This window comes from Vespula pensylvanica, chromosome 2 (assembly GCF_014466175.1).
Source record: "Vespula pensylvanica isolate Volc-1 chromosome 2, ASM1446617v1, whole genome shotgun sequence".
Taxonomy (NCBI): Eukaryota; Metazoa; Arthropoda; class Insecta; order Hymenoptera; family Vespidae; genus Vespula; species Vespula pensylvanica.
Genome location: NC_057686.1, coordinates 14680011 through 14706344, shown reverse-complemented (window position 1 = coordinate 14706344; position 26334 = coordinate 14680011). Strand labels below are relative to the sequence as shown.

The 26334-nt window shown below is 33.5% G+C and overlaps 3 protein-coding genes across 6 annotated transcripts; all 3 read right to left on the bottom strand.

Annotated features, from left to right (window-relative positions):
• Nucleotides 1-21: 21 nt before the first annotated feature.
• LOC122627394 (cadherin-86C-like) lies at nucleotides 22-1244 on the bottom strand. Its single transcript, XM_043808495.1, has 5 exons — nucleotides 1218-1244; nucleotides 975-1058; nucleotides 757-882; nucleotides 551-691; nucleotides 22-257 (listed from the first exon to the last, which is right to left on the bottom strand). Exons 1-5 carry the CDS (start codon nucleotides 1242-1244, stop codon nucleotides 126-128), a joined length of 510 nt encoding a protein of 169 aa, XP_043664430.1. The 3' UTR covers nucleotides 22-125.
• Nucleotides 1245-1246: 2 nt separating this feature from the next.
• On the bottom strand, nucleotides 1247-1909 carry LOC122627392 (cadherin-86C-like). Its single transcript, XM_043808492.1, has 2 exons — nucleotides 1705-1909; nucleotides 1247-1515 (listed from the first exon to the last, which is right to left on the bottom strand). Exons 1-2 carry the CDS (start codon nucleotides 1907-1909, stop codon nucleotides 1247-1249), a joined length of 474 nt encoding a protein of 157 aa, XP_043664427.1.
• Nucleotides 1910-7588: 5679 nt separating this feature from the next.
• On the bottom strand, nucleotides 7589-25065 carry LOC122627149 (cadherin-23). 4 transcript variants are annotated; one of them, XM_043808044.1, is made up of 26 exons: nucleotides 24818-25065; nucleotides 24170-24424; nucleotides 17709-17983; nucleotides 16864-17015; nucleotides 15947-16327; nucleotides 15464-15593; nucleotides 14883-15250; nucleotides 14631-14769; nucleotides 14172-14427; nucleotides 13812-14086; nucleotides 13393-13718; nucleotides 12956-13267; nucleotides 12540-12852; nucleotides 12163-12463; nucleotides 11871-12066; nucleotides 11631-11788; nucleotides 11180-11361; nucleotides 10867-11090; nucleotides 10595-10783; nucleotides 10174-10467; nucleotides 9850-10089; nucleotides 9400-9585; nucleotides 9151-9287; nucleotides 8684-9075; nucleotides 8308-8572; nucleotides 7589-8195 (listed from the first exon to the last, which is right to left on the bottom strand). In XM_043808044.1, exons 3-26 carry the CDS (start codon nucleotides 17917-17919, stop codon nucleotides 8081-8083), a joined length of 5742 nt encoding a protein of 1913 aa, XP_043663979.1. In that variant the 5' UTR covers nucleotides 17920-17983; nucleotides 24170-24424; nucleotides 24818-25065; the 3' UTR covers nucleotides 7589-8080. The 4 variants fall into 4 exon arrangements, with proteins under 4 accessions (XP_043663979.1, XP_043663981.1, XP_043663983.1 ...); XM_043808046.1 differs by having other exon boundaries at nucleotides 17709-17957; XM_043808048.1 differs by having other exon boundaries at nucleotides 12540-12813; nucleotides 24818-25064.
• Between the last annotated feature and the right edge of the window lie 1269 nt (nucleotides 25066-26334).

Sequence of the window (26334 nt, the reverse complement as noted above, 5' to 3'; positions counted from 1 at the left end):
AATGTTAGGTCATTCCATACAGAAATGGATCGATTAGGTTATTGGAAAATATATGAAAATACTTGTATGTTCTTCCTTCATACATTTGAAACGATTTTTGTAAAATAAGAAACTCGTCTTTATGTTTACTCACCTGTCGTTTCTGATATATTAAAAAATGGCGTGAAAGGATTGCCCTCTGACACGAGACCGTATACGATTTCTCGAGGAACGCCCTTATCTCCATCTTCTGCATGAACTCGTAATATTACATCCCCCTACGAAAGATACAAATATTTTTTTGTATGTATAAATGGTGAACGAATTGACTCACGAAAGGTTACTACAACTTGTAAATCGAATATTATTTCTTAACAAACGAATTATCTTGCTGACATCATTTTAAAAAGTAATCTATGTCAATTTTTTTATAATAAAAGATAGACACTAATCTTGTATTATAAAACAAGCTTTAACTGAATTTTTGTTTAATCGAAATTCAATTATACTAATTATATCTAATTATTAATTTACGGATACATTATAAAAATAATATGATCTAAAATCTTACAGGTTGTATAGAATTGTTGAGTCTCGTCAAAGGTGGTGCCAAAGTAAAAATAGGTGGAACATCTTGTACATCTTGGACTACAACAACGACGTTCAATCCAGCTATATTTCTTGTATCTTTCCCAGGTTCTGTATAAGGATCCTAAATAATCAAATTACTTAGATTTGAAATAATTCTATGAAAAATAAGAGACTGAGTAAACCCACCGTCGCGTACATTGTGAGAGTGTACATGGATTGAGTCTCGAAATCCAGTTCACCGATCAACGTTATAACTCCTCGAGTTTGCGATGGTGTCTGTCGTTGTCTGATCGTAAACAATTCTTTTGGTTGCTATCAAAAGTGTTAAGAATAAAATTTTTACTTTTTATTGTTGTACCTTAGCACGAAGTAGAAATTATTAAAAAAATATTGGCTGGACTTACCCATAATTCTATATAAACTGGTTTACCACTCCAAGAGTTTGCTCGAACGAGCAGATAATCTAATTCCTTACCAGGTTTAGTATCCTTTAAAAAAAAAAAAAATCATAATTGGTACTAATTTATTACGAAGAAATCGTAAAAAAATTTACGATATTTTTAATCATAGTCATTAAGAAAAAAATAAGTATAAATCTTGAATTAAAGTTAGATATTATATGATAGGATTGAAATAATTAAAAATACATAACTAAGTCTCGATGTAAAATCCATAGCTATTTGTAAGTGCAATTAACTCTTACCTCGGGTACCATTATCAGAGAAGGAATGTGCGGGAATATTTTATCGCGTTGAGTGGTAGCATTCGTGACAGAAATGGTCGCTTGCATCGAATTCGAGTCACCCTTCGAGTCTTTAACCCTCACAGCAAAGTCATGAAGACGGCCAGCCATTAGACGCTTCGTTAGAATTACATTAGCCTGGCACACTTTATTATAGAGCGTACACGGCAGATTGTCGATTCTTACAACTGGTGTAATTGTTGCTATATGTAAATATATAGCAACAAGTTAGTTTCTTTCTTTTCTTTGTAATTTTACAGTATATCATTAGGGGATATAAGCAAGATACGAAAAGGTTACATTCAATAGAATCTTTTGACTTTTAATCGTTCTTTAGATAGTTCGATCAAGATCCTACTATATAATCACAATACATATAGACTAACAGTTACCAGTGATTTCAAAAATAAGAGGAAAATCTGCATCCTGATCGGTAGCTCGTAATCGAAATATAACCGAATCGACTTCCGCGTCAGCTGGTATCAAAACCAATCCCATATCCGTAGAAGTATCAAATCGTGGTCGTGCACCTATTGTCCATCCAAAGATGAAACTCAAATAAATCCATATTTTCAACCATGCTCCTACAAGGGGCATTCTACAAAAAAAAAAAAAATCATACGAATAAATTTTATTGAAACATAATCGATCTATTAGTAATCTTGATTATTTCAATACATGGACATTATCATTCAAACGTTTAAGATGTTTTATCGCTACGTGCGACAAGTGTAAAAAATCGATAGTCCGTTACGTTGAACTTCTTGTTCTTATATTGAACTTTCATGTTTCTTCTTTAAATATTGCAAGAATCGGGAAACATTCGCGAAGTCTTTTGACCGTCCGATAGTCGTTCCACTTTATCGAATACACTAATTATTTACACGAGTTACTTGGTCTTCATCCGTTACTTGGATGCGTGATAGGGCGATCCTTAATGGTTTTCACTTTTCGAGAAACCTTTAATTTGCCAATCGTGTTCGTAAGTGAAAGTTCTTCGAAACGTTTTTTACATTTTTTCCTTATAAAATTGTATGTTTATGAATATCTTCGATAACGATAATCACGAATAAAATAACGAATATCGTGGTTCAATGGGTTTCTCAATGAAAATAAAGAAAAAATTTATGAAAGTATATATTTTTTACTATTCATTGTATTATACAATTTCTGAGAATCCCATAGACGCTCGACGAAATATATCGATCGTTGGACGATCGAACGAAAGGGCTACTTTTACGCAATATCTATAATTGATACCTTCTCGCAAAATGTCGATAGAAGATTATGTGAAAAGAAAGAAATGATAGGTTCGAAAAGAAACTTTTTTTTCGTTTTAATATTAGGTATCTATCAATTTATTGCTGATACTGTTTCATTGATATAAATTGATAAGCATATGTGTTAGATATATTTAAGGAAATGACTAACACATTGAACAGATAATTCTTGTTGATAACAATGTGATTATCGATTTTGTTAAATGAGGTCGTAAGTAATCGTTATGTACATCTTTACAATGTTGCACCTGACGTTATTTCACTGATTATTGTTATTTTATTGTTTATTACTAACACTTTTTCATTTTATCAAAAGAATCAATTTAGAAATAGATTATTAATATTTGTCTATAATGAACGATGATGTTTATCGTTTCATGTTAAATTCAAGCAAAGATTTATAGCTTGCTTTACACTCGTTACACTCGTTTTGTTTGTTAAAATTGTCACTTAAACACTTATTCTTAAAGTGAGCTATATCATCACATCTTGTAAGATCTATACGTAGCATTATATAAGCAGTTTTATTGAGTGACGATAAAGTCATTTACGTTTATTGCTTTCTTTATAGATTTATATATATATGTAGGATTATGAGATGTACGTAGATATAATCGTTTACGGAAAAAATTCAAATGTGGGTCATCGACCGTTCCTATCGGACACAACATTCGGTGTACATTATGAGTTTATATAGAATGTAGTGAATATATTTGATGTAAGTTATTTTGTAGGAAATTTATAGTATGCATTTTTTGTTTTCTATGATCATTACTTATTTATGTTAATTTATGCATTAAGATAAATGTATTTTAATTTTGCTAAGTGATAACATTAAGTAATTTTGTAAAGTGACTTATTTAAAATTTGGCCAAAAATTAAAACAATGTGAAATAAAATCGTTCAATTTTCGATCGTGACTAGAATAAATTTATTTTATTTACCTTAAATAATTAAAATCACTAACAATGAGCTTTAACCGGAAGTTTCGATCGAATAACATGTATAATATAATACTTGAATGGACTTTTGCCGGTCAGTGTCCAGTCGACTCGGATCGATAATAGTTTTCTTTTTTTCTCTTCTTTTACGATGGTTTGCATACTACACAGCGGTTGAGTCGATGCATAAATATTCATTAGTTATATAATGCACATTGGATCTACGACTATGCATCTATGATTATGTATTATTAATCAACGTGAGAACGTGACTGGTTTGTAAGCTTCTTTAAACACGACTATAACGTTCCTTTAAACTTGTTGAGCAAAGATTTATCAGATAAAAAGATAATTTTGTTCAATTTTTCAAGAAGTTTATAAAGAACTGTTTCAACGATTATACAAAACCCTAATTAATGTCGTTTATAAACATCTATCATATGTCGTAAGTAAAAATGAAAGTGAGGACTTTCCTTTTGATTAAATACTAAAAGTGTAAAGATTTGATAACATTGAATGCAATTATTAAAAAGTCAACAGCCGACGCGTAGCAAAATGTGGGGCGATCAAATATCTCAGTTCGTGATGGATGTAGCCTCGGTATCGGCCTGTCGATGTACCAAGAAGCGTGTTTCTAATCATCAAAATAATGTTAAGAATAATAGAAAACGATTTAGTTGATGAACGTCACGGAATATATTTTTCGATTCATGATTTTATAATTCCTACCAAATATTATATTACATATATCAACGTAACTTCATTATTTGCATGTATCAATAAAATTTGTGTGAAAAATTTATTATTTAAATTCATTTAAATTTATGTAAATTTATTTTAATTTTATTTAATTTTGGTATCTCTTTTTTGAGAAAGAAAATTTGATTTTAAATTATGCAAAAAAGATTTATGTTAAAAACGTATAGAAAAATATGGAAAAAGGAAAAAGAAATAAAATTCTTACCTGATAATAATATCATTCAGGATCTCAGAGTCCACGAATAACGCATGTTTTACGTATTCGAAAATTTATCCACTTTTTTTCTACTCTTTCTTATTCTCTCTCTCTCTCTCTCTCTCTCTCTCTCTCTCTCTCTCTCTCTCTCTCTTTCTCTCTTTTTCTCACTTATTCTCTAAAATAGAAAACTCATTTCCGTCCAGTCACTAAAAATAATTCATTCCCGAAACAAATTGGCCACTTAATGCTTTTCGAACGATTTGGCGCGTAAGTTTTTTCAACCGTGATCGAGGGCCGACATTTTCGAGGATCGTGCAAGAAACACACCTCACGTGGCCGCGAGCGGTGTACATGTGGAAAGCTTTCGTAGGGGTGGCTAGTCTTGTCGCTAAACCCCTTCGACGCCGACGCCGACAGGCCGATCCTCGTCACGTGTACATCGTGTCGCGAACAATTCCTCCCCACCACAAGAAACTCGGTAAGCCACTCGAGGATACAACTACCCCTTTACTGGATGATGACCGATCCTCGATAGGAGATTTTATGGTAACCCTATCGTGAAGGTATTCGTATATGTGTTTTATACGAACCGTCGTTGACCTATATTCTATTTATATGCGCTTTTAGTCTTCCTTTTTTACGACTTCTTTGACAAGTTGACATTTTTCCTTTTCGTAACTGTTCGAGAGTGTAATAATTATTTAATAATGTATATATATATATATATATATATATATATATATATATTGTTGTATGTATATTTTAAGAAGGTCTCTTTTTTCTTAAATTTGTTTAGAACAAAAGTATTGGAATTTTTAAACTATGAATTTAATTGTATTGAATTTTTATTGTTAAGACAATATAAAATAGTCGTATCTTAAGTCTCATTTTTATTCATGAATATATGATAACGTGAAAGAATTTTATTGTTTAAAATAAGGCTAATATCTTTTTATAAGTATTCGGTCTATAATAAGTATTGTAAGAAAAGCAACCATCATTGTTCTGATACAATGAGTCAGAGCTCGATAAGTCAGGGCCCCAATTGGGAGGGTTCGTTAATGGAGGGTGATGTGATTCGTTTGCAATGAAGTCGTTAAAGAGTCTGCTTCTTTTTCGTGGGTGAAGAACCGACTATTGTATATTGAATTCGACTATTATATAGTAGTAATGAATCGAACAATAATTAGAAGTAGAATAAAAACTATTGGGTTGCCGAAAAACTTTTCGAACACGCATTGAAGTTCTATATTTTTTTCGAAATATAACTATTTCCTTTAATTTACAGGTATTAGACATAATTAAATATTATAATAAAAGTAAATAAAAAAATGTTGAGTTAACAATAAAAATAAAATAATTATTAAGTGTAAGACATCGAAGAGAATAAACTTTTAACCAATAGTCTCTGTTGTTGATGTAAATAAAATCTTTTTTCGATTTAATTAATTAATCGATTAATTTTTTAGAAAAAAAAAAAAATGTTTGGTCAGTTTGGCATCCGACGGAATGAGGCCGCCAAAGTGATCTGCTATTGCGTGTCGAGTGAACGATATACGCAAAAGACTGGTGCATGCAAATCACGCGTAAAACAAATGCATCCTTGCAGGTGTCATAGGACTGTACGCAGTATCGGCTCCTTATACAATGTCACCCTGGTTGAACGAACTGTAGATATTGTAAAGATAATAATAGGCCTTGTGAAAAGGTATGTATGCTTATAAGGCAGTAACTTGGAGTAGATAACAACTATAAATGTCAACCGTACGTCTTTTTGAATTATGTTCATCTTTATGGTTTATATCAAAGTAAGTGTATACAAGTTCTAGTTACGTCAAAGTTAAGCGCGTTCCATGCGAAATCACAGATTTATATCAAATGATCAATCTACGTTATGATAAAATAAGATAAAGAAAAGACATGAAGGAAACGTTTCATTCGTGATGTCGAATCATTAAGAGAATAATTAATCAGTAAAATGTTCGAGCCGAAGAAAAAAAATTTGTTCGAATGAGTTTGTCTACGACAGAAGAATAACCTGAAGATAATCGTTAAAAATTTGCAAGCGTTAAATTCCATCTCGATGATAACGACGACCGGAATTAATACGGCACTGAAGAGCGAGGGTGAACCGACACGAGGCTACTATGTTGGTAGGTTGAGTCGGTCTGTGAAGGTTCGAAGAGAGGGGATATTCGAGGGGATGAAGTCAAGCACTGACCAATAGTAGCTTATATACTCGGTTGGATTAGCATAAGACTGCACGCGAAGCTGACGTTCAGGAAGACGATAAGAGAATAGCCGACCGTTACCTGGACTACCACGACTTTCGAGTCTACCTGTTCGACCACTGTGCGTTAACCTCGAATCGTCTACGAAATTCTTTTTATTCTCGATTATCATCCAAGTCCATTATTGACTCGAGGAAATCGAAATGGTGACTAGGCAAGATTGCGATGTATGAAGAAACGATTGAAAAGTAATTACTTTTTTCTTTTTTTTTTGGACAAACCAATGTTTGTAAAGGAAGAACAATATTATCTTACGATAATGGTACGAATTCATTTCGTTAAAAGATTTGTCAAAAAATGAAATATACGATGATTTTAAAATTCACGTCGATCATCGTAATATGACTGTTATTTGATATTTTCAAGATACTCGATACGATCAATATAAATATAATAAGTAATTACAAACGACAGAGTACTTGACCTTTTATCACTCTCATCTCCGGTTTTTCTAACGGTGTGAAATTAAAATTCAGTCTCGGTTGGGGTTAATTGTAAGATAGCGTGCGGGGTAATGTTAAGTAGGAAAGTCTCGTATTAGCCAACAAGCTGAAAACTACGTAAGGGTGAAAGGGCCTCCGGAGTGTGACTGACCCATCGAGGTCAGCGGTACGTAAGTTCTAAGTATTACGAACGTACGTTAAATTTGCATTTAAATAATGGATTCCTCTTTTGTCCGAAACCTTTTCGCGGTCTGATATTATCTGCACGTCAAGGATATTTCGACTATTTCTTGTATTCTAGTAATAAATTCGAAACGTCAGGAGAAAATTCGTAAGGAATCAAATGAAAGAAAATTATTGATTGCTTGTACTTTCTTTTATTCGTCACCATTAAGATTACAAAGATATTTAAAGTACAAAAGTTCGTCTTTCGCATACTCGATGTTTTTATGTAAATCATTGCTCGAATCGTTCGATTAAACAATATTTAAGTTTCAGATAATGTCAAAGAAAATTTCAATTTGCATACATTTACGTAAATGATTTCATTCTACGTGATACCTCGAGTCAATTGACGTTAGATCAATATATGAGATTAAATAAATTATTTCGGCAATAAATAAACGTTATATATTTCGAGTATACGTTAACTTATATAAATAAATAATCTATATAGCTATCTATCAGTTATTCTAATGTACTTTGGTATTTACATAAAAGTATAGTTACGTCAGCAGTAATTTAATATAGTCAAATGTTATTTCATTTCTTTTATTTGTACGGAAGCAACTGGTATAGATAGATGTTCTACAGTTCCTATCCTCTTTCGATCGATACGAATGAACTTAAAACCGCTTAAAGCTCTGTTGTTTCAATTTTTTTTCCCAGAGGATTAACAGTTGTCATCGACCCTAGATACAAGGGTGATTTCCGATTGAAGTCAGTAGTAGCTTCTGTTACGGTTTCCGAGCTAAAAGGAAAGAACCAAAAAAAAAAAGGGTAGAATATTGAAAAATCAAATACATTATTTAATTGATTATTTCACGTAAGAATAATATTCGAATGATTTAAAGAATGTTTACCTAGAAACTGAGGACACCCTTGGCTCGATATAATAAGGCTTATCTTCTGTCCTTTGTTCGGTATTCACTTCATTCATCATCTCTTCATTATTAAGAGCATTTTCATCTAAAGAATCTCTTTCTGATGTGTGACTGTAAGATTCGTCGCTCTTAAACCATTCGTTTTCGTATGCGTGCATCCAAATTGGATTAGAACCCTCCATACTGTGCTTATTCGTATTAGGAACACGTCCTGGACCTCGAATAAATTCTGAATCCGATGTGCCTTTAAAAGATTATAGTCATTGATTAAATTTTTTACAAAAATAACGATCGTTCGAATTTAACGAAAAAATGTATAAAAATATAAATTTGTAAACGTGTAAATAATTCGTACCAAATGATGATGCATTAGCTGCTTTAAGCTGTCTTTGAAAAGATGCTCTTTGAGAAAGACACAAAGCAATGCACAAAATGAGAAGAGCTCCGAGAAACAAAGTTAATGTTAAAAGCCAGAACGTTGTACCAGCTTGTTCGTATTGAATAATTGGCTGTGATTGAGCTGGCTGTGTATCCAACACATTGAATTCTTTAAAAAGATTGTCCAGTTTCTCGATATTTCGATCAACCAATTCTAATACTTCAGACACTTCGAGGATCGAATTATCGCGACGATTTACAAGGTGTAAATATAAATCCGTTTTCGTTCGATCAACCGAACCATCATGATTCTCGTGAATTTTGTACTCGTCCACATTGACGATAGCACCGGTGACGTTACCCAAAGTTCTATGAATATAATATAAATTATTATATCTGTACTCCTACTATAATAATTTATTTGAAAATCATTATAATAATTACTGTCGAAATATTTCGATTTTATTCCGAATTTCAGGTGGATGCTGACGAAGAACAAATCGTACTCTTTGATCTTCTCGTAATAAATAAATAAATACTTTCGCTGTGTCCATTAATCCTTGTGAATCATTAGCCAAGACCTAAAAAAGATTAATACAATTATTAAGTATTTATTGTATTAATTAATTATTTATTGTCTTAACGAGCTTCTTAAATGTAATAGATGTTTAAAAAGTCTGAAAAAATATATACCGTAAAATCGAAGTAACCTTTCATCCCTCTCTGAGGATCAAAGTTCAGACTAACCGCGCCGGTGTGCTTGTGAACGAGAAATGGTTGAAGTTGAATGTCGTCCAAACCTTCGGTCAAAGTCATATGCATTTTTCCAACTTGATAATAAGAGACAACTCCATTATCTTCCGCGTCCAAATCAATAGCCTGTGCGTTCAACGTATTATTATTTAATAATTATATATATATGGATAAAATTATATTTATTTATATTCATTAATAATAATTATCATAATAATATTCACAATATTGTCATGACATTTTATAACGGCGTATATTATTTTATGGTAAATGCATGTATAATAACATTAATAATTGTTATTATAATTAAGTTGAAAATTTAATGATAATAATAATTTATAATATCGAACGCGATGTAGGAATAAATGAATATTATTCATTATATAATACCTTGACGTTCATAAACTGAGTTCCAAAGTCAGCTTCGGTAGTAACCCCTCCAGTGAATACTTTGTTTACAAATCTCGGTGGATTGTCGTTTATATCTCCGACCGTGACGATAACTTTCAACAGTGTATCATTAGTTTCGTCGAAGATAGTTTCGTTTGTCGGGACGGTCGAACAATCCTCGGTCGCTTTTATTATTAATGTGTGTTGTGTTTGTGTTTCTCTATCTAATGTCCTCGCAGTCTGAAACAACATATCAATTCGTTCGTTCGTTTATTTTACTAGTAAGTTACATATTAAAATTTATTTCAAAATCTTTATTCTTACAGTAAGCTCGTGCTTATAAACGTCCAAAGTAAATGATCCATCGTCGTTACCACCGACTATAAAATAACAAACTTGCGTTGGTGGATCGTCGAGATCGTCGACTTCGTCTCTGTCGATAGTTTCAGGAAGCATCGCCATTTCCGATCTCGGCAATTGTTCTTCGGTGAAATTAACGTTAAAAACGTCGATCAAAAATTGAGGCTCGTAATCGTTTATATTACGAACATAAATTATTAAATCCAGATCAGAGCTCAACGGTGTCGGTATTCCTAAATCGTAAGCTTCGACTCGTATCTAGATAAAATACACGTAAGATTTTATATCTTACATATTATTAATATAATTCGTTTCCATATCAATTAACGAAATTTGTATCGTGAAAATATAACTCGTTCGATTATTTAAATGTTTAAAGACATACTTCGTACAATCTTTGAAGTTCTCTGTCTAATGGAAGCTTCAAAGATATAACACCGGTTCTATCGTCTATATGAAAAGTTCTCCAATGTCCAGCAAGATCCTGTTTTAGACGAAAGTGAACGTCTCCGTTTGGACCAGTGTCGGCATCTTCCGCGACTATTTGAATTATCGGTGTGCCGACCGTCACGTTCTTAAAAATAGATGTTTAATAATTAGAAAATAATGTGAAATAGAACGTTATTATATATAGAAAAGGAAAAACTAGATTTTTACTTCGGATACACGAATGGTCGTGTTATGTTGCGGGCTGATAAATATAGGCGGATTGTCATTGTAGTCTGTCACGCAAATATCTAAGATCGCTGTCTCCTTGTTACTTGGAACTCCGAGATCACGAGCTTCCAACTTCAACGAATAATTACCGAACTTTCCTCTCAAACTTCGGACAGCTTTAATCCGTGCCGTCCAATAATCCACTTGTTCGAGCATGAACAAACCTAACGTTGGAAAATTGTTTCAAAGTTAATATTTTATTAACTATCCTTTTGTATTAGATATCTTTAATTATTTCCTCGAATAAACTAACCCATCTCGTTGCCAGATAATATTCTAATAACGACACGTCCGTTGGGAGTCGTAGGATCATCAGCATCCTGTGCCTTTGCAACCACTATGGAATCTCGAATATCGTGAAATTCCGATATACTGACACATTCCTGAGGTACCTCGATTTTCGGAGAATTATCGTTTACATCGATTACCGTAACTCTGCGGAGAGTCATCAGCATTATTAAAACAAATATTATCGTCTATCAATTACATATATATAATAAATACAAAGGTAATAAATAATATATAACATATATATATATGTAGATTTTACTAAGCTTCTATGGAATGCATATGTATAACTATTTATTATGAAATTAATTTCTCTAATTACAGAATTTAAAATAAGTCTAGTGTATATTTTAGATCCAAATGAATTTATTAGAGAAAATCTAATTGATAATTTATCGTATACTCTAATAACATACGGAATTTGTTTAAAAGCGTTTCTCGATTCCCCAGCTGTATAACCAAATTGATAATTATCCCAAGCCTCTATGACTAGAACATAATTATGTCTGGATTCCCAATCGAGCGTATCAGCAACCGTTACAGCTCCTGTTTCTGGATGAATGGCAAATTTACCCTAATAAATATGATAATTATTAGTTTTATTAAGAAAAAGAATATTTCTTGACTTATGCGATCGATATAATTTAAATATTCACCTGAGACGACATTCTATCTAGAAGATATGTAATTTTCCCATAATCGCCGCTATCAAGATCTCTTGCTTGAATTATAGCAATTTCTGTGCCAATTTTGGCGTTTTCCGCTGCAGTTATGTTACTAATTTCTGTGACAAAGTATGGATTATTATCGTTTTCGTCAAGTACTTGAACGTACACTTCCGACAAGCTTGATCTAAGGAGATTATAGAAACGTATATTTTAAAGTAATTAGGAAAATAATCACACGAACATTTTTATTGAAAAGCAGAAAGCAAATATTTTTTTTTACCTAGGTGGTATTCCTGAATCAGTAGCTCGGACAGTAAGATTAAGCCAAGGATACAATTCCCGATCGATCTTATTTGCTACAACCATTTCGCCAGTTTCCGGATCCAAATGTACAAGATCGGTTAATTCTTTTGGACTTTCTAAGGAATACGTGATACTACGATTTTTATCAGCGTCATCGGCAACAATGCTAGCTATATTAACACCATTTTTACTATTTTCTGTAACCGATCGTCTGTAAAATGGTCTTCGAAATTTCGGATTGTTATCGTTTTCGTCTTCGATGATTATACTTAATACAGCTGAAATAAGCGTTTGCTATATTATAAATTTGTATAGAAAACAATGTAATATCATAGAATGGTTTAATTAACAAACCAGACGCAGTTTGCAGTCCTTTAACGGCAGCCAAATCTTCTACAACCAAACCGAGTCTTATCGTTTCAACTCGTTCCCGGTCCAAAAGTTTGACTACCCTTAGCAAACCATCGATCGCGTTTAATTCCAAGGCTGCCAAATAATCGTATTCTTGGATTTTGATCAAAGTTCCTTCCTCGTTTCGTGCCTCAGACGAATTGTGATCGACTCGATAACGTAGAATCGGTGCGATGTCCGGATCGTTAGCAACAACTCGATGTACGTAGGCTCCTACCTGACAGGACACATCAATATTACAAAATCTAAATGTTTTCTGATGGACAAGAAAAATTAATAAAATAACACAAGAGATAAAACGTCAATTGAATTTTCGATCGTCATATATTATTTCAATCGAGATTCGATGATTCACTTACTTGCGTGTTTTCTCGGATAATAACAGTACCAGGGTCGATGAATAATGGAGGTTTATTATTGACATCAACGATAGTTATATTCACAAGAACCTCGGCAGTTCTTTGTATTTCCGTTCCACTGTCGATGGCCACTACGTTTAAACTATATCTCGTAGTTTTGGGTGACGTCAAATCGGGGTCTAAATTAGAACCAGATGCGACCCTAATCACACCGGTTTCGGGACCGATCACGAACTTGTCACCGGCACCGTTTTGTATACGATAAACTATTTTGTTATTTGGCGAAGACAAGTCCTTGTCCCAAGCTCTCACCTATTTTTACGTGATCGCATTAAAGTTACGAATAGAATGATTTATGTTTAATATAATTTTTCTTTTAAATAATATATATATATATATATATATATATATAAGATTTAAAAAAAGCAATGACTTGCCTGCAAGACGCTAGTTCCACCTTCTAAATCTTCCGGGATACTTCGTTTATATAATGTTCTTTCGAAAGAAGGTGGATTGTCATTAACGTCCTTGAGATAAATAATGACGGGTGCGTCGGAACTCAGACTTGGCGTTCCCATGTCTCTGGCTCTCACCGTTAATTTCAAATGCCTCACTGACGTTTCCATGTGACCTTGATTAATAGGTAGTGCTTCGAAGTCTAATGGATTGACCAAACTTATTATACCACGTTTCGGATCGATCGTAAAGTTCTTCGAAAACTCGCCGGACACCAAAGCATATATTATGTCGCTATTCTTTGTACCTGCAGTAATACATGAGAAAAAAATTATTCGGTTAATTAATTCGATAATTAAGATTTCATTGACCATTAACGTTATTTTATTATTATCTTTACCATTTAAATCTATATCGAAAGCTTCAACGACCAATGGTGCTTCGAAGTGATCTTCATTTTCTAAAAGAACAGCCTCGTACTTGTTTTGTAAGAAAACTGGTGCATTGTCGTTTACATCATTGATATTGACAATCAACTGAGCGGTATTACGATTACCCTTTCCAAGATCATCTCTAGCTTCAATTGTTAAATAATGTCGAGAAACTAATTCTCGATCAAAACTCGGACCAGTTTGTTTAACAGTAATCACTCCGCTTATTGGATCTAATATCAAGCTATGATGAAATGATAGGATTTTATATTTAAATTAAATCATATTTTTCTTTTTTATTGTAAAAGATTTATAATATTTTTACTTACGCGTGTGCAATACTACCGCCTAAATTTGTGTATCTAATCCCACGTGATCCAAAAGTCCCACTGTCTTCGTCCAAAGCTTGAACCCATGCTACCGTACTACCAACCGGACAATTTTCTTCGATGGAGACCTCATAAATGTTTTTTGTAAATTCAGGATAATTGTCATTTTGATCCGTTATGAAAATTGTCACTGGTACAGCATTGTATTTAGGTTCATGTGATACGATCTCTTTGGCGATCAGAGTAAAATTGACCACTTGAATATATATTAAAATGACGATTTAAATTAAACTTATTTATCGTTACATAAAATCGAATATTTATTATTAAATATTCGATAAATTTATATTTGACATATATCGATGTTCAAAAATAATAATGAATTATTATATAACAACCAATAACTCTTATTTTTACCTTATTTAGATTTAATTATAAAAATTTATATTCATTTCATACCTGATCTTTTCTCGAAATCAAGCTCGCTAGAATTCTTTACGCGAATTATAAACGGTACCTCGTTGATACCTCTCGAAGGTGTTACATCAAATATTCCATTACCTCCTTCAATGAACATTCGAAATGTACCATTTGTCCCCTAAAATAATATTTTTTTTAATTAGAAAATAAATAAATAAATAAATAAATAGAAAATATTTTGTTGTATACATATAATTCTATTTCTTCGTAATCGCAAGTTCTCTAACTTACCAAATCGTGATCATAGACCTCAGGTATAGCGTCACCAATAAAATTGACGGGTGTGTTTTGTGGAGAGTTCTCGTTTATCTCAGCTTGGTAATGCGAACTTCGGAAGGTTGGAGTTTCGTCGTTAACATCGGTCAAGATCACTGTTACCTCCGTCGATACGGACGGTGGTGGAATTATTCTTGATACTTCCTTAACAGTAATTTCCAAAACGAATGTACCTTCGATATTTTCCTCAGCTTCTCTATCGAGCTGAGCTCTTGTGAACACCAGACCGGAAGTAGCATCGATATCGAACAGGTATCTTGGTCCTTGAGTGATACTATAGGTAACTTTGTTGTTGATTCCTTTGTCGCCATCAGCAGCTCGGACTACAGAATTAAAAAATTAATACACTCGTTTGCAATTTCTATATTATTACATTATTAATATTTTTCGTTTTTGTAATATTTCGATAAATCAATTAAATGTTGTTAACAATAAATTAATCGTGTATTGGTTATCGGTATTATTAAGATCAAAAAGTAGATGCAATCTTTCTGAAAAGCTTTTTCATTCTTCCGCTACGGTCTACCGGAGCTAACCTTGTAAAACGGATGTGCCGATCCTGGCATTCTCGCTGATTCTAGCAACCGGTGTCATGGATATGAATTCGGGTGGTTGATCCTCGACGTCTTGTACCTTCACTAAAATAGCTGTTGTTCCTGTGTTTACCTGAAATAATTATTTATGTGTTTGTAAGAATTAAAGGAGAAGAAAAAAGAAGAAAATGAGTAAGTCGAATCGACAGAGTTGTAATTATAAATCTATTTCCTGTAATAATTTGCTTCTACCTGTTGCCTGATGGTACTTAAACACGAACACTAAACGTCGTCATAGCAAAATTATAGGGGTATTATATGCATGATATTAGATAAAATTCTAATTCTCATAGAGTAGGATCTTGAACCTACATTAATCTATTCGGGGGCACTGACACTGACACTGTAAGTTTAGAGTTTTAAGTTGTAGTATTTTTTTTTCTAATAACGAATCGCTTCTGACAAATTTAATGAGTTACTACTAACTTTTTCGTTAATCGCACGATCTACTGCCAATATTCTCAGCTGATATAAATATTTCCTTTCGTAATCCAGTCGACCAAGCAATCGCACGATTCCTTTCCCATTGACAGTCGATATCCCGAAAATATCGTTGTCTCCATCTAATTCTTGAAGGTAATAAACAACCTGTCCGTGGGCACCTTCGTCCGCATCGGTTGCTTCGACAGTTGTTAATATACCTGGACCAGAATCTTCTCGTATTGTTAAAGATGTTGGATGAGGTCGAAAAATTGGCACATTATCGTTGATATCTTCCACCAATAGCAACAAACTTTGAGTGATAAAATTTCCTTCTCCTAACTTTCCATCCGTCAGAGTTAGCACCAAAGCGTATTCATCTCGAACCTGATCGACAATTTACAAGGTGTTTGTTAACGATTTTTTATGCTTTCTTTTTGTTTTCATCGATTTAAAGATCGATAACGATCGAAACGAACGCTTCTTCTGTACATAAATCGATTTTAAATTCGAGTTATCTCAGAGTCCATTCTCACGTCCCATCGAGTCCTTTAACAAGCTCAGATAATATACTTTCGATCGATTCAAACCTGGTAAAATCGGTCCACGAAGCATTCATGCGAGACGCGCAAATTATAGATCATTTTTCTTTCCCTTTGTAACCACCGCTAAGATATTTCTCCGAGTATCGTATCGTTCTTTACTCAATACTAATTTCATTCGAATAGTTTTCAAAGAAAATGTATAAAAAAGGAGATAGAAATCTGGAGAGATTATTTAAAAAAAATTTTTTTCGTTCTAAACAGTTAAAATTGTCATTAGAATACTTTTTCTCTTTTTTTTTTTTGTTTTAACGTAATGATCAATCATTTGAGAACAATTAGAGACAAATATATAAAAGTGATGTAGAACCATAAACTCACCTCTCTGTCCAGCAATTTATTGAGATATATATTAGCTTCGTTAAGACCGAAATTCTCAAGTCGAATTACATCGCTTCCAGGTTGATCCCTGACACCGAACGTCAGACTGTCACCGTCAGGATCGACGCCGCGTAGTCTATAAATTAAGCTGTCTGCAACAGAAGTCATTTGGAACGAATTACAGAATGATGCGGGTCTTGATCGTTCACACGAGTAATTGAAATTCGTCGGAAACTAGAGACACTGTGCGATTTCGTGAAACCTTATTCCTACATCAAAACACGCCTATCTGTTATTTCGTGTATCTTCCTATCGAATCAAATACCGAATGAAATTAAATTTGGATCTTATTTAATTGACCCAACAAGTTGTTCGTCTTTTTGCAGACAGTACAAAAGCAATATTTATTTAATTTTATACACAATGTTAAATAAGAGTATTATTTATAGATTTTTACTTAGGTACGTTTTACTGGTCGACGACATTATACTGTTACCGTTAAAATAGCTTCAACTTGATAGTACGTCAAATCAAATTGCAAGTTGACCTCGAAAGAGTTAATAACATTAATGTAAAATCTATTTAAGCGCGCGAGCGCGATACCTCTAACTATATATATGCTTCACTACGCATCAATGATTTAAAGATCACAAGAGAAACACAATACCCGGGAAGTATTGGGAGAAGAAAGGAAGCAGCACCGTTCAAAAAGACAATGCTCCAAATTAGTCAAGAAAAGTTTATGAAGCGTAACCAAACGTAAATATGTAGCAAGAGGAAAAGTCTAGGTAGTCGTTTAGAGCACGCGAGAACAAGTCGATCGAATCGAACGCATTTCTACGTACCGATTAGTGTTTCTGGACCTTCTTTCAATCTCAGAACAATTTCTGGCTGTCCGTCGATGAGAAAGCGTGGCGGATTGTTTCGAGCCGTGCAACTTTCCGAAACACATGCTAACAATAGAAATAATAGTATCGGCCAGTCTTCCTTGAATCTGCTTCTCTTATAAGATCGTATGAGCCAAGAAGACGAGCCAATTGTTTTCATCGTAGTCATCTTGTTAATCGAACGTTTCGTCTGATCCACATGGTCTTCTTCAACAATTTTTAACAATTTCTATCTATAACGCAAGAAATTATATTAAAATTGGTGAAATTTTATTTCGGACAAAAGTTTATCTTGATATTCGATAAATTCTACATACACAATGGATCTAATAATAATCGCTGATTTAAATATCTTCGAAACTAGTTTATAATTTGTTTAAGATAATTTCAACCTATAAAAAAATACCTTCTTCAAATTTCTACCTCTTCTCTGCATTGTTTCGAAGATATTTAATAAGATGGTGAGCTTTTAGATATGTATTTTCTATTAAAATTATATCATTAATACGGATAATATTAATACAGGAAAAATACTTATTTGAATGAAAAATTAGTACAAGTAAACGCTTTTTTCGTGCACGCCTTATTTTTACGCTCGTATAGTTGCACGCTTCTCGCATTGTCTTCGTCGTAGCTTAATTACTCGAAGACCTAACGACGAGTCAACGTGCTTTAGTGCGATTAGTCGACACGAGTTTCCTAGATTAGTCGGACTCCGTGCAAACTTCTCAGGATCCAGATTCCATAATTGGTTGCGAAGTGAAACACGTCCCAGAGAAGATGAAAGTCGCTCGAATATTTAGTTGTATGTTTGCATGATGATTAGAAGGGAACGTAACGGGGTCATCATCAGCAAATACATCTTAAAGTTTCACTAACGTTTTATGGGCGATTTAACCCTTGCAGAAAGAATTTGCACGCATGTGCATGCTCCTACGATCAAGTATTTCAGAAAAAGTTTCATTTAATAGCCTGTAAAGAATTTTCTTTTCTTTTCCCTTTTTAACAGTCAAAATGACTTCAGCTAAGCCAATTCATATACATGTATGCTCTCGTGTTTAATTAATATCATTTATTAATTTTTATATCCAATCGAATATGCAATACGAGATTACACTTAGAGTTCATTTCAATTTTGATAAAAATTATTGTTTTTCCTCTTGAAGTTCCTTATCACAGTTAGATCGTAATCAAGGAAGCGGAATTAGAATAACTATCTATTTTATTTTTTTACATGCCGTTTGATAAACGGCTTCGTGAACACAATAACTGCTTTCTCCTTGGTAAAGACGGTCATCGTGCAATGTCAAGATTTTCATTCCGACTGACCACGGGGACAATTAGAGACGAAGTGAAAGCCAGCCGGAAGAACCGACGCATTTCTCACGAGGATGTTACTCAGCCACGTAAACGTAATACACAAAGAAAAAGAATGTAAGACAAGTGTAAAAACGAGTTCGCTGACTTTACTTCAATGAGTACCGTCTTGTTGTATATTACATAATACGTAAGTACGTCATTTCCAATTTGATCGTAAGTCTTGTCTCGTTTCTCTTCATCTCATCTTTTTTTTTTTTAATTTATAATTAATTACAAATTATTTCGAGGGTTAATCGAAAACAGGTTTATTTCGATAAACACGTCCTTTAGTTTCCCTCTGTTATCGTCGATGGTTGTCACGCTCGAGTAAACTTTTTCGATTTCAATAATAATTAACTTTCGGTCGGAACGCGAGAAAGTGAGTACTTGAAAAATACTAAGACAGGACAATCTCGTAATAAAACAAAATATACTAACAGAAAAAAAAACGAAAGTATTAAAAGCGAATTCGTGGATTAGACGAAAGTTTCCAAGTATAACGGTGAAATAAACTACATAATTTTCTAGAAATGGTACTCCAGTGGGACGAAATAATAGTCTGAACTTAACTAGTCTATTGTTATGTAAAACATAGAAAACGAAGGTAGTATTGAAGACGTTAAAATACTATGGCGAAATGATCGGTCATTTTTTTCTCTTTTTTTATAAAAATTACATTTATATTTCTTTCCTGAATACTTTTTAACATCGGCTGATTATACTCTATCATTTTTTTTTTCCATGAAAACAACGTACATAAATGCACGTAAAGATAAATTCAAGTTATATTTAATTTGATTATACTTATTAGAAAAAAAAAAAGAGAAAAAAAGTATATAAGTGAAGTACATAAGAAGCGTTGATAATGTTGGTACGGATAATTGAATTTTATGGAATCAAAGGGCGTGAATAAGGCCGTTGAACCACGGTCACGACGTTCATTAAGTTTCTCGTTCCTCGGCTTCCTCGGTACTTATTCCTTCGGGTTCTTTGTAAAGGCGAGCATATCCGGCCGTGGTCACTCGTCTGCAAGGCCGATGCCAGGAAACGAGAGATAACTATGCGAGATTACGAAACGCCTTCGATTCCATCCCAAAGACCCCAAAGGGATATCAAGATTCTTGAACGAAGCCGCGACTAGGATACACGACTATGTTCGCCCTGATGATTTATACTCCCGCGCATTCTCACGTTTTTAATTGCAAACATTTATTTGTTCGACGTGTTGAGAAACGTTCAATTATATTTTAACTCGAGATCTCTGTATGATTTTATAGTTACAGTATTATAGTTACCAAGGAAAATACTTGTGAAATACTTGTTCTTATTTACGAGAGCTTGTGTACTTTCGCAATGTATTCATCGTATAAATCCATTTTAAATATGTGCATCTACGTTGTGTAACCAAATTTAAGACACGCAGAAAAATAGGAATTGGGAAAAATCTAAGGAAATAAATATTGAATGGAATCTATGGAAATAAATATGAGTTAATCTAAAACTCATTGAACCTATTGAAACTATAATTATGACAATAGTAATAATAATAATGATAGTGTTGATAAAGGTGATAATTACGATCATTATTATAGCAGTAGTAGCATTAGTAATAATGATAGAAGTAGCAGCGGAGTGAAACGTAACAACGCGTTAATTTTTATTTACAACATAGTAGAGAATAAATAAATTAATTAATAACGTATAAAAACTGTAAGCGAGAATCTCACTATCCGACAAGGAATTAGAAATTAAAGAATATTTTCAGAATATTATGAAAAAATTAAAACAAAGAAAAAATAACGATTTCGAGGATGAAGTTAACGTAAAATTAAGGAATTACATTTGTTTGGAAATCGACGAAGCGAAGAAGAGGATGTTCGTCAGTATGCCCCCTTTTGGACGATTCGACACTAAAACAACACTCCTGAACATAACGAGTGCGTGTTCCTCTTGCTAACGGAGTGTGTCGGCCACGCTCTTGACTTTTAAGACTCCGCTAAATGTGGAGGCCACGCAGTCTGCTTGCCACGCGCAGAAAACGGTCTTGCTCCTTAATCGTACGCAAATTCTCGCGAGATCATACAGCGTACAAAACAAGAGCATTCGAGAACTCTAAAAACATAAGATCGAATAAAACGAGAAAGGTAACGTGTACGTTTATGGAGAAAAAAAAAGACGTGGTTACAATTTTAAAGCTAACAATAGCTCGTTGTTCTCACATTTTTCTTGTTCAAATAAAAAAATAAAAAAATTCTATAGAAATATTTTTTCTTGAAAACATCTTAAACATTTAGAATGTTCAGTTCGACGTTCAGCAACGAAGTGTTCGAAAAATTTCTTCAACATTCGCGTGTTCTCATGAGCCTTTGCGGAATATAAACTTCTTTCCAAACTATTACCACGAAAGCTATGAGGAAGAGCATAAGATTCATATCGAACTTCTCTTTCGAAATGGGTTTGACTTTCGGTTACTCGAATCGGTTGATCGATAAAATCACCTTTCAAGGGGACGACCTGATTTCAAAGAAATAATAGCAATTTCACAAATGATAAAAACAACGTTGGAAACAATAATGGAAAAACAATGGAAGAAATTACAATGGAAGCGATCAAGATTCTTTTTAACGAGACTCCAAGAGAAATAAAACAGTATCTCCTTTCTTAATGTACAAAGATTACAATAGTCTTAACAAATTTTTCAACTTTATTAAATTCCTAGAATGAAAAGATTTATTATTATTGTAAATGCAATAAATAGTATAGAGGAATAATAATAAGTTTCGTCGGTTCGATGGATATTTAAAATAATTCAGAACAAAAACAAACAAAATTATAGAATAATAGAGAAGTCTTTTTCTTTTCTTTAAATTTATCGATTCGATTTGACAATAGATAGTTGGATGTAAGCTCGTATTTCAAAGAGGTGTATATCCCGAGACGAGTGACGTCATTTCCTACACCTGCCATGCATGCTTCCGAATGATAAAGCCATGCGGGGTATCGACACACCCCATAATACCGTCTGTTACCCAGCCAACCCCATAAAGGATATTCGTCGCGTGACGGTCCCTTCTCCGCGTTTGTTTTCTTTCGCATGTGCACGTGTATACGTGTGACAGTGGTCTATCGACGCATGCTCGGCAGGTGTAACACAACGGCCGTGATATCGATGCATACGTAGGTACTTGTTTAATGCACCTTCTTATATTACACCGTCTATCCGTGCAATAACTATAGCATAAAACTATACGATTAAATTTCGATATCGAGCTGACATCGAGTAAAGTTGTTTGAGTTCTTTTTATTCTTTCTTTCTACCACTTTTCTTTCTACTTAATAATGCAATAGCATCCTGTGGCTTAATCAACCAACTTATTATTTCTATTATTTTTAACTACGGATTTATAATAGTTATAATTCATAAACATACGATCGAATTACAGGAAACACCTTGCACGTGCATGTGTCTACGTGCGTGTTTGTTTACATTCATTCGTTTTATTATATTCCTATATTTTTTAATACTTCTTTTTCTTCTTATTCATTAAAAAATTCAAACCATATACCCACTCGTATTTCGCATTACCGCAAAGATAGAGATAAACGCGTAACGAGATAATTGAATTTTTACAGGTCGGTAAACAACTTCCGTAATTAATTAAATTTGGTGATATTTCAATCTTGTAAATTGTATAAAATAGAATTCGCTTATTTCGATATAAAATCCGTATTCAACATTTTTTAAATTGGTTAGCGAGAAATAGGTTTTATTTACAAGCCACAGTTATTCTTTCGTTTTGACTGGCCTACCACCGTCAAGAAACGATAGCACTGAAACGTAAGACGATAGCAGCTGGTAATCGAGAATCACGATCGATCCGAATGAGAGAATCTTCTATGACACGGATGAACGCATATTCAGACCGGAAAATTGTTTATCGATGTTGTCTCAATTTTAATTGTATAATCGATCCTTAAGGAAGTGTTTCCTTTCCTCTATTTGATATTTTTATAATATAACTTCTTGCTCGAACAAACATGTGGGCTGCGTGACTTCTAGCATCGTATTTATTCCACGAAGGAGTCATCTCTTCGCAGAAGAAAGTCGAGCAACTTGGCTAATGTGTTTCAAATGTCAGATTTAATCTCGATAGATTATTATCATTGGAGATTTTGTAATTTCGCAAGAAATGACTTTATCGGTTTATTTCGTTCGATCGTAAGTCGAAAAGTTTCATTCGTATTTTGTCTTTTATTTTATTTTCTTTTTTTTTTAACGGTTAGTCCAAAAAGAATTGAGGTACACAAATTTTTCTAACCTTTGTTGGAAGCTTAAGAATCAAGCGGAAATTGCGAACGTTCGAAGAAAGCGATGCACACCATCGCGCCACCGAAGAAATACGATTTCGCAAGAATATTACGTCCATACATTTCCCTAAGAAAGAATCATTATTATCGTCCTTATAATTTAACTTTCGTAGTTGCATAAGAACAACGATTTCCAGTTAATAATTAATGATGGTAGACATCGAAAAAAATGTGGGACAGTACCAATGTTCGCACTAGTCACGCATCGATGTTTGCGACGCGTAAGATTATCGTATAAAAATTAATTACCGTTTCGTAATCATTGAAAATTGTTAAGCATAGGTAGAGTGAGAATCATGCAATAACATGCTGTTTGTTGATAAGCTACAATTTTCTGATCGTCTTTCTTTATTTCGTTTCAACTTATATATACATATATGTACATACAATGCATACGTTGGTACAGATTGAAACAAGTTAAAGATCTCGTTCGTAAGAATCGTGAAATAATTAAAAAACGATAATCGCAGTGAGGTCAATGGGAGACCTATAAGAGGTGACGAAAAAAGTATTAATTACGTGTCTCGCGTTAGTGAGAATTTCCATCTATAAAATTTGTACGGACGTAGTATGTAGGTACGTGCATGTCTATCAATGTCGCATGATTCAAAATTCCCTGTCCACATTGCCATATTGCAGAAATTCGAATCACGCGAACGTAATACACGATGATATTATATCGAGTAACTTACTATTCTTTATCGAAGTTTAGATCCCAGTTTCATCGTCCTCGATTTTCAAAAAGTATATTGTACCTTCGTCCTCCTTCTTATAATAGCCCGAAACTTTTATCCGTTGTTCGCTAATGTACTTTCATACTTTTCTCCGGCTCGTCAAAAAAACTCGTACGTACGTCTCGAGCATTCTCCCGACGCGGCGGACGCGTCGCTATTCAAACCATCGCGAGCGCGCCAAAATCGTACTGTTCAGTGTCCCTCTTAAACTATCTATAAAATTTGTAATACTCGTTCATTTACATTCGTGTAAGACGCATTAATAATTGCCAAAAAATTATCACTAGCGATACCGTGATAAAGAAAAGTAAAAAATTGCAAATGAAATCAATGAATACAAATTTAACAAAAATTGGATACTAAAAAGATCTATTCCTTTTTTCTTTCATCGAATTGAAACTACATTTCTGTGTAACAAATTTTTCTTTAAAAACCGTGAAAATCGAAGTTTCTCTCGATGTTTCTCTCGATCGTTGATAAAGATCAGATCGACGTCTCCCAATAAGAAAAAAAAAAAAAAAAACACAAAAAAAACAAAAAAAATAAAGAAAAAAGGACAAGATAAAGAAAAAGTGAGAGGGAAAGCAGAAGACGTCCGATGCTCACCTGTTCGGGCGAGCTCGCGTTGTTAAACTGAAAGTCGAAACGATGACGGCGCGCGAATTCTCCGTGCGGAGAGTGAGGATCGTAGTCGGCTGCCATTCGCGTTCGTTCTACGCCGTGAGCACTGACCGTACACGGAACACCACAAAATGTACGGTTGTTACGAGTTAAATTCAGCCCGGCGTGCTCCCCGAGGCGTGGAAGGAGGGAGACTCCCCCCTTCGAAACACCTCCGGTCACCTGTGCTGCCCCGCCGACCGTGGAAGAAGTTTTATACTTGTGGGAAATGAGAGGGTGGGGGAAAAATGCATTCAGAAGAAATACGTTGAGGAACTAACTCGATGATTTTTCTAATTTCTTCGTCAAAGTTGAAGACTAACTTGAAAGAAATGTCGACTTTAACAAGGCAGGAATAAGATGACTTGCTGATTATTTACAAAAATGATCTTTCATTGTCTTTTTATATTTTTAAAAAAGAAACCCTTTAAAATCTTAATTAGTATAATTTAGAATTTTTTTATTTAGGTTTTTGTTTATTTTTTACTCGGATACAATTAAAATGGAAATAAATTCGAATGTATACTACGCAAACGTAAATTACTTTATTTGAAGTAATAAGTTTTAATTAGAATCGGCGATCAATACTTTTGTTAACTGATTCTGCTGAAAACAAGAGTTATATCTAGATCATGATTCTCTTTAAGTGACTCAAAGGATTACATATGGGTGACTCAACTGATTATGAATTTAATTCTAAAGAAATATACAAACTTACGATATTCTATCCGCACTGGTGTATCGCGTTGCATTTTCGTCGGAAGTATTTTTCTTCGTGCAAGTGGGAACGGTCTACGGTACTGGCTGCTATTCCAAGTAAGAGTAGATGTTATCTTGTATTCATAAGGCTCATTATAGACGCGTCTTATTACAAGGATGTAACATTTGCTTGAGACTCGAAGATTAGTTTTATACATTGCAAACATTTTATATTATACTATTCTTCAGTGAATATCATATATTTTTATGTCATATTTATGAAAGAATTTATTGGAGAAAATTATTAAGAAAATTTTTTTTTTAATTTCAAAATCATGATCTATCGATCAACAGGATCTTGAGTGCCATCTAGTGAAAAAATGGTAAAACTATTGTAGAAAAATGCCGCCTGATGATAGACAACCCTTTTTACGTGAAGTAAGAGAAACTTTTATACATAACACATGTAATTTTGAAAAGAGAGATTAGGAAAATGAACTTGTAAGTCCTAAGCTCATCACATCGAAATTATTGAAACATATGTTTATAATTTATCTACCCAAGATTTTATCCTATGTGAAAGTTTCTTTTTGTTACCGATTGAGTCAGCAGAAAATTGGTTCCAAAGTTCCTCAAATATCGCGCTATGGTCGACAGATCGATTATTAAGTAGAATCGAGCGATATAAATATTAAACGAAATTTAAAACTAATCATCACCTTTTGTTCGAACTTGTGTTAGCGATAGACATGAAAATATTATGA